Source organism: Physeter macrocephalus, chromosome 1, assembly GCF_002837175.3.
Source record: "Physeter macrocephalus isolate SW-GA chromosome 1, ASM283717v5, whole genome shotgun sequence".
Taxonomy (NCBI): domain Eukaryota; kingdom Metazoa; phylum Chordata; class Mammalia; order Artiodactyla; family Physeteridae; genus Physeter; species Physeter macrocephalus.
This window is the reverse complement of record NC_041214.2, coordinates 14,896,010-14,911,327: the sequence shown is the minus strand read 5'-3', so window position 1 is coordinate 14,911,327 and position 15,318 is coordinate 14,896,010. Positions and strand designations below refer to the sequence as shown.

General features: G+C 46.7%; 1 protein-coding gene across 1 annotated transcript in view; it reads left to right on the top strand.

Moving 5' to 3' along the window:
- Window positions 1-562: 562 nt before the first annotated feature.
- ARHGEF26 (Rho guanine nucleotide exchange factor 26) overlaps window positions 563-15,318 on the top strand; it is a 143,692-nt gene continuing 128,936 nt past the window's right edge. The window contains exons 1-4 of the mRNA XM_024131870.3: window positions 563-680; window positions 1,103-2,236; window positions 3,600-3,639; window positions 7,252-7,397. Coding sequence (XP_023987638.1) covers window positions 1,157-2,236; window positions 3,600-3,639; window positions 7,252-7,397 — 1,266 coding nt within the window. The 5' untranslated portion in view covers window positions 563-680; window positions 1,103-1,156. The remainder of the gene's footprint in view (window positions 681-1,102; window positions 2,237-3,599; window positions 3,640-7,251; window positions 7,398-15,318) is intronic.

Genomic DNA, 15,318 nt, shown 5'->3' with positions numbered 1-15,318 from the left:
TGAATGAAAACACTCCCTCCCTCCGGTTTCCTAGGTACCCAGTTTCCCCTCCCCCGAGCTGGCTGTAAGTATACCTCCGGAAATACTCCAGGCACAAACAAGAAAACTTATCAGTCTGTAAGATATTTTAAGCAGGGGAGCAAGGCATCGGATTTGGGTTTTAAGACAACCCGAATGCTGAGAGGCGTCTGGCTTTCTGCGTTCAGAGCTACGCGCTCCAGCTCACGCATTTCACAGACCCTACTCTGCTCCGCATTCCGGGTTTCTACCGGGGAGATCCCCGGGGGCCCAGGGCTTCGTAAATTACATCCTAGCAGGGCTCCCACGCTCGTTCCCACGCTGTGCTCCAGGCAACGGACCTGCGCGCTCGAAGCTCCCACGCCGCCCCCTTCCCGCATCTCGCGGCCCGGAACCCGGGAGCTCGGCCCCCAGCCCAGGTGCGCTTGTGCGTTTTTTTAACGAGAGACCGGGGCAGGAGGGCAGCGGCTCCAGGCTGGCTGCGACTGAGGCGGGCCCGGGCGTGGCCAAGGCTGTGGGCGGGGTCAAGCTTAGGGGCGGAGCCGACGCCTGGTCGCCTGCAGAGCTCGCCAGAGCTCCTGCCGCCGCGATTCGGTCTGGGAGCCGGGCCACCCACGGGGCGGTGGGTGCTCTTCGGCCTTGGGCTCTGCAAAGCCCTTAAGGTAAATCCGCCTGGGAGACGGGCAGCTGGAGCGCTAGGGGACCAACGACGGGGGCGGGCGGCTGGCTGGCGGAGGAGGGGAGCGTCCCGCGGCGAGTTTCCCGAGAAAGCTGAACTCGCCCCAAGTTTCTTGTGCATCAGTTTGCACCCGGCGAATTGGTGGCTGTCTCTTTCCGTGCGGGTGGTCTTTGGGCGCGGGAAAGACGCGGAGGTGATTGGATTAATCCGCCTGGGCACAGCCCAGATATCTGTACTGGACTGCTCGGCGCGGTGGGCGCAGTTTTTGCCCCAGAAAGGGCGGGTAATTGACGTGCAGTTGTGTCCCGCGCGGCAGCCGGGTGATCCCCGGGCTCAGAGCGCGCGTGTCTGCAAGGCGTTCCTGGTTGTCCGGCGGCAAAGTTCCATGACTTCTTTCCTCTTTAGGCAAGACTCACTGGGTGCTGTGCCCCCCGCGGGGCTGACGCCCGAGGCTCTGCTATGGACGGCAAGACCGAAGTAGATTTTTCCGGCAACAGCTTAACCCCTTTGTGGCGGAGGCGTTCAACCCCTCAGCCCCAGCTGCTGGGCCGGAGCAAGCCGAGGCCGCAGTCCTACCAGAGCCCCGGCGGGTTGCTGATCACGGATTTCCCGGTGGAGGACCGAGGGATGCTCCCCGCGGCGCAGACTCCGGCCCAGGTGCCCAGCGCCTCCGACGGCAGGACGGTCCAGAGGAGCCCCCTGCTTCTGTGCGCCCATCGGAGGTTGGTGACCAATGGGAGGACCGTCTCCCCGGAGTACAGGGCTGTTTCTCCTCGGCTTCCACGGCCCAAGTCACCCCAGGAACCCGGGGCGGCGTCGGGCGGCTGCCCCAAACGCCCAGCGAACGGCACGGCGACTTCGCTCGTGCAGCAGCCGCTGCACCGCCCGCGGACTTCTCGTGCGCCTGCCCCCTGCAGCCCCGAGGGGGACAGGGCCGGATTCCCCGCCAGCCCCCTGCTTTCGCCTGCTGCAAATGCGCTTACCCCTAATACCGCCTCCCCAGGCGTCCGTTCGCTGTCCGGCCAGATGGCGAAGGACCCTGAGCGGGGACCTTCGAGACTCTCTCCCGCGCCGCACAAAAGGTCTTTGGAGCAAAAACTCCCCCTCCAAAGGCTTCCCTCACAGGAGAACGAGCTCCTGGAGAATCCTTCAGTGGTTTTGAGCACAAACAGCCCCGCCGCCCTCAAAGTGGGGAAACAGCAGATCATTCCGAAGAGCCTGGCCTCGGAAATTAAAATAAGTAAATCCAACAGTCAGAATGTGGAGCCCCACAAGAGACTGCTCAAGGTGCGCAGCATGGTGGAGGGCCTTGGAGCGCCCCTGGGCCCCGCAGAGGACGAGGGCGAGGCGGAGAACGACTTGGACAGCCCGGGGTCTCTGCGGAGAGGCTTGAGGTCCACGTCCTATCGCAGGGCGGTGGTCAGTGGCGTGGACTTTGACAGTCCTACCACCTCGAAGAAGAAAAACAGAATGTCCCAGCCTATTCTGAAAGCAGTGATGGAAGACAAGGAGAAGTTTTCCAGCCTGGGAAGGATTAAGGTAAGAATGGGTAGGAGTGTCGCAGGTTAGGCGTTCACCAAGCCACAAGTGAAGGTGATGGGGGTGGAGAGGAGGGGCACAGAGGAAACGAGAGGTTATTGTTATTTTTAAATTCTCTTGTTTGTCGATCAGACCCGTGCACATTTATCTCTTGCCAATTCTGTTGCTGGCAGGCACAGCCCATGTTAATACAGCTTCATGGGAGGAACTGAAACTCTCATTGTTTTAATTTTCTAAGTTCGGGCAAAAAGTGGGGGACAAATGGGGAAAAAAAACACAGAAAATTAAGTATTGGCTGAGTGATTCCCCGAACAGTGTTAATACAGGTAGCTGAAAAGGGGATGGTGGGCAGGCGTGGATCTGCACTCTTGATTATGTGGTTGCGCTGTCTGGTGCTTGTTTAGAAATGTCAGTCATTCGCTGCTGATTCATCACAGCTGATACAGGAAAACTGCTTTCCCTTGAGCCTGTTAATTATTTTAATTACTTCCACTGATGATTTAATTACTGAATTATTTTTTTCAGGGGTGATCACATACTAAATACCATTCAGGTAAAATGTGAATTTTACAAGTCAGTGGCCAGATCACAAAAGGCATAGTTTGTCGCCTTTGCTGTTTCTGGTTTCTCTCCCCACTGCCTGTGGTTGTCTCTTATTCCCATTTTGTGCCCACTTCATCCTTGAGTGCATTTAACAAGTTGGTGGCTGAAAACTTCAGGTTCCAGTGGATGGTGTGGTGTTGCTCCCAGATAAAGGCCTAGGAGCTGTGCTCATTAAAATATTACTAAATATGACATAAAGAAATAGGGAAAACTAGGGAAGGAGATTTTGGAGTGTGCATGTGCTGTCTTCTCCAGACGCAAGACAGATCTCAGCAATCGGGCAGGAATTCATTTTGGCAGCCACATCTTTTCTTGATTAATCAGAGAGTCTATATAAATGTCACATGTGTAATACACAAGCAAGACTTTTATTTTAGATCCCATGGCCTTAAAGAAGTTCCATAACATTTTATGTGGGTGTTTTTTTTTCCCCTCCAACTCTGCAAGTATAGCAAAGTTCAATTTAACAGTGATGGTGAATCATGAGTAATGAAATAAGCTGGACTACTGGTCGTTTGAGGATTCTCAAGCTGTATTGACAGAGCATGGGGGATATTGTACATTTCATTTCACCTTTTTAGTGAGTTGTAGTAGTCATATGAGTGAACTACTCCAGGGATCATCTGCTGTATGCCTTTGGAAATCTAATGAATGTAACAACAAAAAAAATACTTTTTCTTAAAATAGCTGTATTTTCTGTTTGGCTCATTCATACATAGTTTGCTTTGCTTTTCCTCTTTTTGCTTTTCTTGTTTCTTAGAAAAAAATGCTGAAAGGACAAGGAACATTTGATGGGGAAGGTAAGCATATGATTTTCCAGACTTTTATTGCTGTTTCGATGTGGAATATCAATTATAAGTTGAAATCCAACTGAAGTTACAAAAACACAAGATGAGAAAAATGTACACCTTCTTCACACATTATACAGCACAAAGCTCTGCACTAAGCTAAATTCACCAGCAGTGAGTAAAATTAATGGCATTCTTTGTAAACAGATGACTTTGTCAGACCAATGTTCTGGGATTTTTAATTTTTCTCTACTCTGACTCCATCCCCACCTCCCTCAAAAAGTGGAGAAAGAGTAACGGCAAGCTCTAGCCCTTTAGTTAAAAATTAAGTTTGGCATTTAGATCTTAAGTCACATTTCCTGTGACTTAATGTTTTTAATTTTTTTTTTTTTTTTTTTTTTTTTTTTTCGGCATGTGGGCCTCTCACCGTCGTGGCCTCTCCCGTTGCGGAGCACAGGCTCCGGACGCGCAGGCTCAGCGGCCGTGGCTCAGGGGGCCCAGCCGCTCCGCGGCATGTGGGATCCTCCCGGACCGGGGCACGAACCCGCGTCCCCTGCATCGGCAGGCGGACTCTCAACCACTGCGCCACCAAGGAAGCCCTCCCTATAGAATTCTTATAAAAATCAGTTCTCATTAGATCATTTAATTGACTTAATGTTTTTAATTTTTTTTTTTTTTTTTTTTTTTTCGGCATGCGGGCCTCTCACCGTCGTGGCCTCTCCCGTTGCGGAGCACAGGCTCCGGACGCGCAGGCTCAGCGGCCGTGGCTCAGGGGCCCAGCCGCTCCGCGGCATGTGGGATCCTCCCGGACCGGGGCACGAACCCGCGTCCCCTGCATCGGCAGGCGGACTCTCAACCACTGCGCCACCAAGGAAGCCCTCCCTATAGAATTCTTATAAAAATCAGTTCTCATTAGATCATTTAAACATGACCAGTTTATAAAAGTGTATTTACTGTACCAATCTTAGAAAACTGTTCTCTATGAGGAAGAAACCCAGATACAGTACTTTAGCTGGCTGAGATAAATTCAGATTTTATAATTGAGGAACCTGGAAGCTCGGAGAGTTTATAGTACCTTGTCCACTTTCACACAGCCAGGATTAGGACAGAGATCTGGTTCTTAGTCCAGTTTGCTTCCTCTTATACCCCGTTATGACTGTGCAGTGAACAGAGCATCTACCTAATATCAATTTTGAGAGATGCTTTGCATCTTCTGGAATTTGATAGTGGTTTGGAGACCTTTGCCTCAAAGGGTTAAAAATGTCGAACTTTTTTGAAGTCCGAGGACAGGCCTTCATTCTAACTAGCTTTATGTTGTTTCCGTTTACAAGGAGCTGTTTCTGTGCACCCTCTCCTCTCTTCTCAGATGTGATGACCTAGAAATTCTTTTTCACATATGTGTACATGAGGGATGCAGGAGCCTTACAGTTAATGACTAACAGGAATGTAAGTCAGGAAACTGAGTGGTTAAGTGGTGAGAGCCTGTGATGTTGGAACCAGGGGCCTGAGTTCCTATCCTGCTTCTACTCATCAGTTGAGTGACAGTGAACAAGCCTCTTAACCTCACTGAGCCTCAGTCTCATCCTGGGTAAAAAGAAGCCAATAATACTATTGCCCACGTTGTTGTGAGAATGAATGAATGTATATCAACAACGTGTGCATATATTTGGTGCCACACACTAAGTACCTTAAAGGACACCGCAGAGGTAGGGGGAACTCAGTCTAGACCCTCATGATCTGCTTTACATATTCATAACAATCAGAGAACAGTAAAATCTTGCATAGATTCCAGTATTACTTTAGTGATGGTGCATATGGAATATGCAGTAGTTGCTGAGAGATGAGGCAGATATTTTCTGACTTCACTAGATGGGAAAAGCATTTCAATCTCAGTAGTATGTCCCAAACCAAACTCATAATCTTTCCTCTAAAGGTGAATCTCTTCTGGAGTTCCCATTTCCTGCTTTTCCATTGTGGGACTTATAGAGCTAGGAAACATCCTTACCACCATATCCAGTTGACCCCCATATCCAGCCCATCCCCCCAAGTCTCCGTTGTCTTTCACTGACCACTTCAGGAGCATCCTAATTCGTCCCTTAAGTAGACCCAGCGGCCAATATTTTGCTTTTCCAGTCTAATGAAGTCTTTTCCTTTTAGTGGATTCCCATTGCAATCGGAATAAAATACAACCCTTGCAGTATGAAAGAAACTCAGTTCTTTTGGACTCAGGATAAAATCCAGTTCTTTAACATTGCCTGCAAAACTCTGCTTCTTTGGACTGTCTGGCTCTTCCCCCTAAACTCACCTTACACCCTTTGTCCTCTAGACACCCTACTCCAGTGAATGACCTTCCTTTGTTCTTCTAAGGTAATATATGTCCTCTTGCCTCAGGGCTTTTACATGTGCTTTTTTTCTGTAGCTCTGTAGTTTCTCAGCTTTCAGATCTTAAGACATTCCTCATTAACACCTCTCTGACCCCCAGACTAGATCATATCCTGCTGACAGTCTGTTCTCAGAGCCCCTGTATGTAAATCTTTGGGTTTGTAGGTATGTATTTGTGCAAGATCATTGTGTCCTCAACTCTAAAATGACTTGCCTTCTCACTTGGAGTAAAAAACCAAAGTCCTTTCAATGACATTTAGACAAGTCTGCCCTCTATTCATCCTAACCCCCAACTCCTGTACTTTCTCCCCTCCCTTACCATATTCCAGCCACACAGGCCTCCTTGCTAATCCTTGTACATATAGATGCACCAAACAGACTCCTGCCCCAGGGCCTTTGTACTTGCTGTTCTCTCTGATGGGATGTTCTTTCCCCAGCTGTACAGCTGGCTTACTTTCTCACTTCTTTTAGATCTTTGCTTAAATGTCACCTCTGTGAGGACTCCCTAAACCACCCTGTTTAAAATCTACCTATCAGCCCTTGTAACATGCTCTTCCTTTCCCTGTTTTATTTTTCTCCATGATATTTATCAGCATCTGATATATTATAAAAGTTACTTGTTCATTTATTGTCTTTCTCTCCTCACTCTGATGTCAGCTCCACAAAGAATGAGATTTTTATCTTTTTCTGTTGTTGTTCGTTGTTGTATCCCCAGTGCCTAGCGGTCACTAGCGTCTAGTAGGCATTTTCTAAATATCAGTTGAATGAATACATGAATGAATGACTTTTGACTATTTTTCTCATTAAATTTTTAGCTCATGAGGGCATGGGAAGGGTCTTTCATTTTCTATTTACTCTCAGCCCTTGGCACATTGTGGATGTACAGTAAATATGTGTTAAATAGATAGACAAATAAAAGGGTGTAAATTCAATTTAACCTAAGAAAGAGTGATGTAACGGGACATGACCTTCATGGGTAGTGGACAGAGACATGGAAACTCTGCTTCAGCTGGCATTTCATGTGTGGGCCCTTCCCCTTCCCCTGCAGATGAACTGGGGATAGAGCTGTGTGAGTAAGAAAATCACTTTTTGGTAATGACTCTCGAGTGACAAAATCCATTTGTCTCTTGTTTAACCAGAGACCAAACATCGTATACGTATAAATACAGATGTTTGTTTAGAACAAGTAGCATCATGATGGGGGGGGCAATTAGTGACATGTAAGCTTTGGTTTTCTTGCAGAAAACGCTGTTCTGTATCAGAACTACAAAGAAAAGGCCCTTGACATTGACTCTGATGAGGAGTCGGAGCCCAAAGAACAGAAATCAGACGAAAAAATTGTGATTCGCCATAAGCCACTGAGGTCCACGTGGAGCCAGCTCTCTGCGGTGAGTGTGGACCTTCTCTTTTTCTATCTGCGGGAGTGAGAAGACCAAGTTGTGGACATTATGCCTGGCTGTGGTTTTAATTTTTTCTACCAGTGATCCTGTAACCCTAAGGAGAAAGCCTCTTCTTTTTAGATTGTGAAATATTTCTTGAAACTCTGCAGGCACTAGTGAGAACATGAACTTTGACAATTCTGATCAGGAAAATTTATCAGGTTTTTATAAAATAAAAGACTGATGTACGATGGACCCTGGAAACTCTTCCTACTCAGTATCTTTTCTTGTTTTCTTTATAGAATGTGTATGTAGTGGTAGCTTAATAGATCCTGAGCTTTATCGTAATTACGGCTATATAGACGTGCGTATATGTATGGTATATGCATATGTACCTACGCACAACAGGGAACTTATTACACGTCTTCCTTGGAAATTTCACGTGATAGGGACGCATTTATATTTTCTTGAAAATGGTTGGCGGATGGCATTCTGTTCTGTCTTCCCGTGTGCATCTTTTGTTTGCGAGGATCTGACACTTACTTTTTGTCTTGATGAGTAATTTCTCCTCTCTGCGTCAAACATCTTTGGTTTCCAGCCGTAATTTCTTTTCCTCCTGGCTTAACAGTGCCACAGTGTGATGCTTAGTTTACTTGACGTGACTTTGGGTACAGCGTTCGTGGGCATCTCCTGCATTACCAAGTAGGAAGGAATTCCCGTGGCTGGCTTGGGCGGTGGGAGTGTTGCATGAGAAACAGGCCAGCGCACCTCTGTGAGTCCTTTGGCAACACGGGAGCAGAAGTGATTCCCTCCTAAGCCGAAATGAGCATTGTTCAGAGTCGGGAATCTCATGCATTCGGGGAACCCGTCAGCATAAGTGAAGAAGTTGTATATGTTGGCGCTTCTAAATTTGACCATGGAAAGGGGGTGCCTGTTGATAATGAGGATGGGCGACTTCTGGCTCAGGCTCTTCCTCCCCTCTTCTGCCCTGTATTGGAATTCAGAATTCTAGAAACCAGGCCCTTCCTTCCTGTCTCTCTCACACCCCCTGATTTTGTCCTGAGGAGAAGTCACGTATTTCCAGTGCCCCCACGGTGCGACACCCTTGGTGTTATGCCACGGATTAAAATGCCTACAGGGGCAGAGCAGGTGGTGTTAGAAGTGATGCTGGTGAGTGTAGGTGAAGGCGCGTGGCAGGGACTGGGGCCCATAGGCCTTGTATGGGTTGAACAGCGGACGCTTAGTTCAAACCAGCCCCGTGTTACGGTATTTTCTGATATTTAAAAAAGAGAATACGGAGAGCCAGGCTTTTACGAGTATTATCCTAATTCAAGTTTTCAGAAACGTTGGACGAGCCCAGCAATATCTGCGGACCAGACTTGGCTCCTGTGCTAAGGGTTTGCAGCTTCGGTGGTGCTTCTGTGAGTTTCGCAGTGGTGAGGCGGTGTCGTCTGCCCACAGAGCCGGCATGCTGGTAGCCTTATTCCCTAACCTGATGGTCTTGTGGTATTATAAACCAAGGCAGACACTTGGAAGGACTGGTGACAAGGCCCACACAGGCCACGAGGGCTCTAAATGGCTGTCATTCCATTGTTGGTATGGACCATTTGGGAGAAGACCCTCAAGAAGAAAACCGTGGACTCTTTGAGGTCCTTCTCTGGGACAGCAGCTGCGCTTGTTAGCACAGGCCTAAATCGTTCTGTTGTGTTCTCTGGGTGCTAAACAAATATGTGGACTTCTGTGTCACTTACACTCTTCTCCAGCTTAGCTTTAGTACCAAAAACCGGGCTGCCATATTCATGCCTCCTGGAGTTTGGCTTTCATTTAGATTAACAAATGCACACTGAAATAGTACTACCTATCCTTCAGTACAGCTTCAAATACGGGCATGTGTTTTATTTGGCAAAGGATCAATGTACCGATGCACCTTTTTGTTGACAAGATTGATACCGGAAGACTATCCGGTGATAAAACGTAAAGCTAAAAAATGGGTTCTGACTGCAGCGTGTGTTATCTTGGATTCGAGTGTTCCCAGGAGGCTTGTGTGTATTTATTGTGTGGGTGGCAGTTACACTTAATCAAAGCAGCATGATTGGACTTTGCCACTTTGCATCACTTGGGCACCGGCCTGCATTTTCTTTGTGCCTTTTGTGTCTCTGTTTCACTTTTAAAACATATTAATTTTTTTTATTATAACTGTTTCTGTGCACCCTCTCCTCTCTTCTCAGATGTGATGACCTAGAAATTCTTTTTCACATATGTGTACATGAGGGATGCAGGAGCCTTACAGTTAATGACTAACAGGAATGTAAGTCAGGAAACTGAGTGGTTAAGTGGTGAGAGCCTGTGATGTTGGAACCAGGGGCCTGAGTTCCTATCCTGCTTCTACTCATCAGTTGAGTGACAGTGAACAAGCCTCTTAACCTCACTGAGCCTCAGTCTCATCCTGGGTAAAAAGAAGCCAATAATACTATTGCCCACGTTGTTGTGAGAATGAATGAATGTATATCAACAACGTGTGCATATATTTGGTGCCACACACTAAGTACCTTAAAGGACACCGCAGAGGTAGGGGGAACTCAGTCTAGACCCTCATGATCTGCTTTACATATTCATAACAATCAGAGAACAGTAAAATCTTGCATAGATTCCAGTATTACTTTAGTGATGGTGCATATGGAATATGCAGTAGTTGCTGAGAGATGAGGCAGATATTTTCTGACTTCACTAGATGGGAAAAGCATTTCAATCTCAGTAGTATGTCCCAAACCAAACTCATAATCTTTCCTCTAAAGGTGAATCTCTTCTGGAGTTCCCATTTCCTGCTTTTCCATTGTGGGACTTATAGAGCTAGGAAACATCCTTACCACCATATCCAGTTGACCCCCATATCCAGCCCATCCCCCCAAGTCTCCGTTGTCTTTCACTGACCACTTCAGGAGCATCCTAATTCGTCCCTTAAGTAGGCCCAGCGGCCAATATTTTGCTTTTCCAGTCTAATGAAGTCTTTTCCTTTTAGTGGATTCCCATTGCAATCGGAATAAAATACAACCCTTGCAGTATGAAAGAAACTCAGTTCTTTTGGACTCAGGATAAAATCCAGTTCTTTAACATTGCCTGCAAAACTCTGCTTCTTTGGACTGTCTGGCTCTTCCCCCTAAACTCACCTTACACCCTTTGTCCTCTAGACACCCTACTCCAGTGAATGACCTTCCTTTGTTCTTCTAAGGTAATATATGTCCTCTTGCCTCAGGGCTTTTACATGTGCTTTTTTTCTGTAGCTCTGTAGTTTCTCAGCTTTCAGATCTTAAGACATTCCTCATTAACACCTCTCTGACCCCCAGACTAGATCATATCCTGCTGACAGTCTGTTCTCAGAGCCCCTGTATGTAAATCTTTGGGTTTGTAGGTATGTATTTGTGCAAGATCATTGTGTCCTCAACTCTAAAATGACTTGCCTTCTCACTTGGAGTAAAAAACCAAAGTCCTTTCAATGACATTTAGACAAGTCTGCCCTCTATTCATCCTAACCCCCAACTCCTGTACTTTCTCCCCTCCCTTACCATATTCCAGCCACACAGGCCTCCTTGCTAATCCTTGTACATACAGATGCACCAAACAGACTCCTGCCCCAGGGCCTTTGTACTTGCTGTTCTCGCTGATGGGATGTTCTTTCCCCAGCTGTACAGCTGACTTACTTTCTCACTTCTTTTAGATCTTTGCTTAAATGTCACCTCTGTGAGGACTCCCTAAAGCACCCTGTTTAAAATCTACCTATCAGCCCTTGTAACATGCTCTTCCTTTCCCTGTTTTATTTTTCTCCATGATATTTATCAGCATCTGATATATTATAAAAGTTACTTGTTCATTTATTGTCTTTCTCTCCTCACTCTGATGTCAGCTCCACAAAGAATGAGATTTTTATCTTTTTCTGTTGTTGTTCGTTGTTGTATCCCCAGTGCCTAGCGGTCACTAGCGTCTAGTAGGCATTTTCTAAATATCAGTTGAATGAATACATGAATGAATGACTTTTGACTATTTTTCTCATTAAATTTTTAGCTCATGAGGGCATGGGAAGGGTCTTTCATTTTCTATTTACTCTCAGCCCTTGGCACATTGTGGATGTACAGTAAATATTTGTTAAATAGATAGACAAATAAAAGGGTGTAAATTCAATTTAACCTAAGAAAGAGTGATGTAACGGGACATGACCTTCATGGGTAGTGGACAGAGACATGGAAACTCTGCTTCAGCTGGCATTTCATGTGTGGGCCCTTCCCCTTCCCCTGCAGATGAACTGGGGATAGAGCTGTGTGAGTAAGAAAATCACTTTTTGGTAATGACTCTCGAGTGACAAAATCCATTTGTCTCTTGTTTAACCGGAGACCAAACATCGTATACGTATAAATACAGATGTTTGTTTAGAACAAGTAGCATCATGATGGGGGGGGCAATTAGTGACATGTAAGCTTTGGTTTTCTTGCAGAAAACGCTGTTCTGTATCAGAACTACAAAGAAAAGGCCCTTGACATTGACTCTGATGAGGAGTCGGAGCCCAAAGAACAGAAATCAGACGAAAAAATTGTGATTCGCCATAAGCCACTGAGGTCCACGTGGAGCCAGCTCTCTGCGGTGAGTGTGGACCTTCTCTTTTTCTATCTGCGGGAGTGAGAAGACCAAGTTGTGGACATTATGCCTGGCTGTGGTTTTAATTTTTTCTACCAGTGATCCTGTAACCCTAAGGAGAAAGCCTCTTCTTTTTAGATTGTGAAATATTTCTTGAAACTCTGCAGGCACTAGTGAGAACATGAACTTTGACAATTCTGATCAGGAAAATTTATCAGGTTTTTATAAAATAAAAGACTGATGTACGATGGACCCTGGAAACTCTTCCTACTCAGTATCTTTTCTTGTTTTCTTTATAGAATGTGTATGTAGTGGTAGCTTAATAGATCCTGAGCTTTATCGTAATTACGGCTATATAGACGTGCGTATATGTATGGTATATGCATATGTACCTACGCACAACAGGGAACTTATTACACGTCTTCCTTGGAAATTTCACGTGATAGGGACGCATTTATATTTTCTTGAAAATGGTTGGCGGATGGCATTCTGTTCTGTCTTCCCGTGTGCATCTTTTGTTTGCGAGGATCTGACACTTACTTTTTGTCTTGATGAGTAATTTCTCCTCTCTGCGTCAAACATCTTTGGTTTCCAGCCGTAATTTCTTTTCCTCCTGGCTTAACAGTGCCACAGTGTGATGCTTAGTTTACTTGACGTGACTTTGGGTACAGCGTTCGTGGGCATCTCCTGCATTACCAAGTAGGAAGGAATTCCCGTGGCTGGCTTGGGCGGTGGGAGTGTTGCATGAGAAACAGGCCAGCGCACCTCTGTGAGTCCTTTGGCAACACGGGAGCAGAAGTGATTCCCTCCTAAGCCGAAATGAGCATTGTTCAGAGTCGGGAATCTCATGCATTCGGGGAACCCGTCAGCATAAGTGAAGAAGTTGTATATGTTGGCGCTTCTAAATTTGACCATGGAAAGGGGGTGCCTGTTGATAATGAGGATGGGCGACTTCTGGCTCAGGCTCTTCCTCCCCTCTTCTGCCCTGTATTGGAATTCAGAATTCTAGAAACCAGGCCCTTCCTTCCTGTCTCTCTCACACCCCCTGATTTTGTCCTGAGGAGAAGTCACGTATTTCCAGTGCCCCCACGGTGCGACACCCTTGGTGTTATGCCACGGATTAAAATGCCTACAGGGGCAGAGCAGGTGGTGTTAGAAGTGATGCTGGTGAGTGTAGGTGAAGGCGCGTGGCAGGGACTGGGGCCCATAGGCCTTGTATGGGTTGAACAGCGGACGCTTAGTTCAAACCAGCCCCGTGTTACGGTATTTTCTGATATTTAAAAAAGAGAATACGGAGAGCCAGGCTTTTACGAGTATTATCCTAATTCAAGTTTTCAGAAACGTTGGACGAGCCCAGCAATATCTGCGGACCAGACTTGGCTCCTGTGCTAAGGGTTTGCAGCTTCGGTGGTGCTTCTGTGAGTTTCGCAGTGGTGAGGCGGTGTCGTCTGCCCACAGAGCCGGCATGCTGGTAGCCTTATTCCCTAACCTGATGGTCTTGTGGTATTATAAACCAAGGCAGACACTTGGAAGGACTGGTGACAAGGCCCACACAGGCCACGAGGGCTCTAAATGGCTGTCATTCCATTGTTGGTATGGACCATTTGGGAGAAGACCCTCAAGAAGAAAACCGTGGACTCTTTGAGGTCCTTCTCTGGGACAGCAGCTGCGCTTGTTAGCACAGGCCTAAATCGTTCTGTTGTGTTCTCTGGGTGCTAAACAAATATGTGGACTTCTGTGTCACTTACACTCTTCTCCAGCTTAGCTTTAGTACCAAAAACCGGGCTGCCATATTCATGCCTCCTGGAGTTTGGCTTTCATTTAGATTAACAAATGCACACTGAAATAGTACTACCTATCCTTCAGTACAGCTTCAAATACGGGCATGTGTTTTATTTGGCAAAGGATCAATGTACCGATGCACCTTTTTGTTGACAAGATTGATACCGGAAGACTATCCGGTGATAAAACGTAAAGCTAAAAAATGGGTTCTGACTGCAGCGTGTGTTATCTTGGATTCGAGGGTTCCCAGGAGGCTTGTGTGTATTTATTGTGTGGGTGGCAGTTACACTTAATCAAAGCAGCATGATTGGACTTTGCCACTTTGCATCACTTGGGCACCGGCCTGCATTTTCTTTGTGCCTTTTGTGTCTCTGTTTCACTTTTAAAACATATTAATTTTTTTTATTATAAAGTACTTCAAGCTTGTAGAAAAATTAAAACTTAAGTTTGTGTAATAGATTTCCAGGTACCTGCCATCCAGGTACCAGCTTGAACAGATGTTAACATTTTAACATATTTATTTCAGGCTTCTGTTTTTTTTCTTTTTTTTTGCGGTACGCGGGCCTCTCACCGCCGTGGCCTCTCCCGTCGCGGGGCACAGGCTCCGGACGCGCAGGCGCAGCGGCCACGGCTCCCGGGCCCAGCCGCTCCGCGGCACGTGGGATCCTCCCGGACCGGGGCGCGAACCCGCGTCCCCTGCGTCGGCAGGCGGACTCCCAACCACTGCGCCACCAGGGAAGCCCAGGCTTCTATTTTTTGAGACAGATTCAGTTAACCATCCTCCTCTCCAGTCCTTTTCTCTTTCCTTCCTCCCCAGGGGTCATCACTGTCCTGAAGTTCCCTTCTGTCCTTCCCAGGTGGGTTTTCTACCCACTAAAAAGTTGCAAGCAGCTCTGGCTTTTAGGGAAAACAACAGAAAGCAGCGATTACTTTTTTAGAGGCCTAGCAATTAGTAAATATCCAGGTTGCAGTTAGGCCCCTAACTAAAGAGGAGAGGCTTCATGAATTATGAAAACTGTCAGGATGTTTTCCATAAGGGGTAGACACCTCCGTTTCTCTGTCTGACCTTGTGCCCTGATCTCTCCTTGTAAAGGGGCTGCAGTGTTTGGGGCAGGTTTCGGAACACTTCGACTTTCCATCATCTTTCCCTTTCAATAATACCAACTAAGTAGGGTAGCCCCCATCCTGTCTTTAACACAAAACTCTTCCTCGAGTAAGGCCTTGATCCCAGAAAGGGAACAGGCCAAGGGGGTTGTCTGGCAAAGGGGTTAGGTCTCAATCTGGCATCTACCTTGACTTTCTACTTGGGAGGGCTGCGTGTGAGCACACCTGTGCCTTAGCTGCTGTTGACTGTTTTATTTTGTAGAAATCTCTCGTCTTTGTTGCCAACGCGTGACTGCCTCCCGAGGTGATGACACTTTTATCGGTCGACTGGAAGTGTGTGCAGGAGGCTCTTTAGAAGAGCTCCAGTTCGCAGTCAGTTCTTTTTTTTTTTTTTTTTTTTTTTTTGCGGTACGCGGGC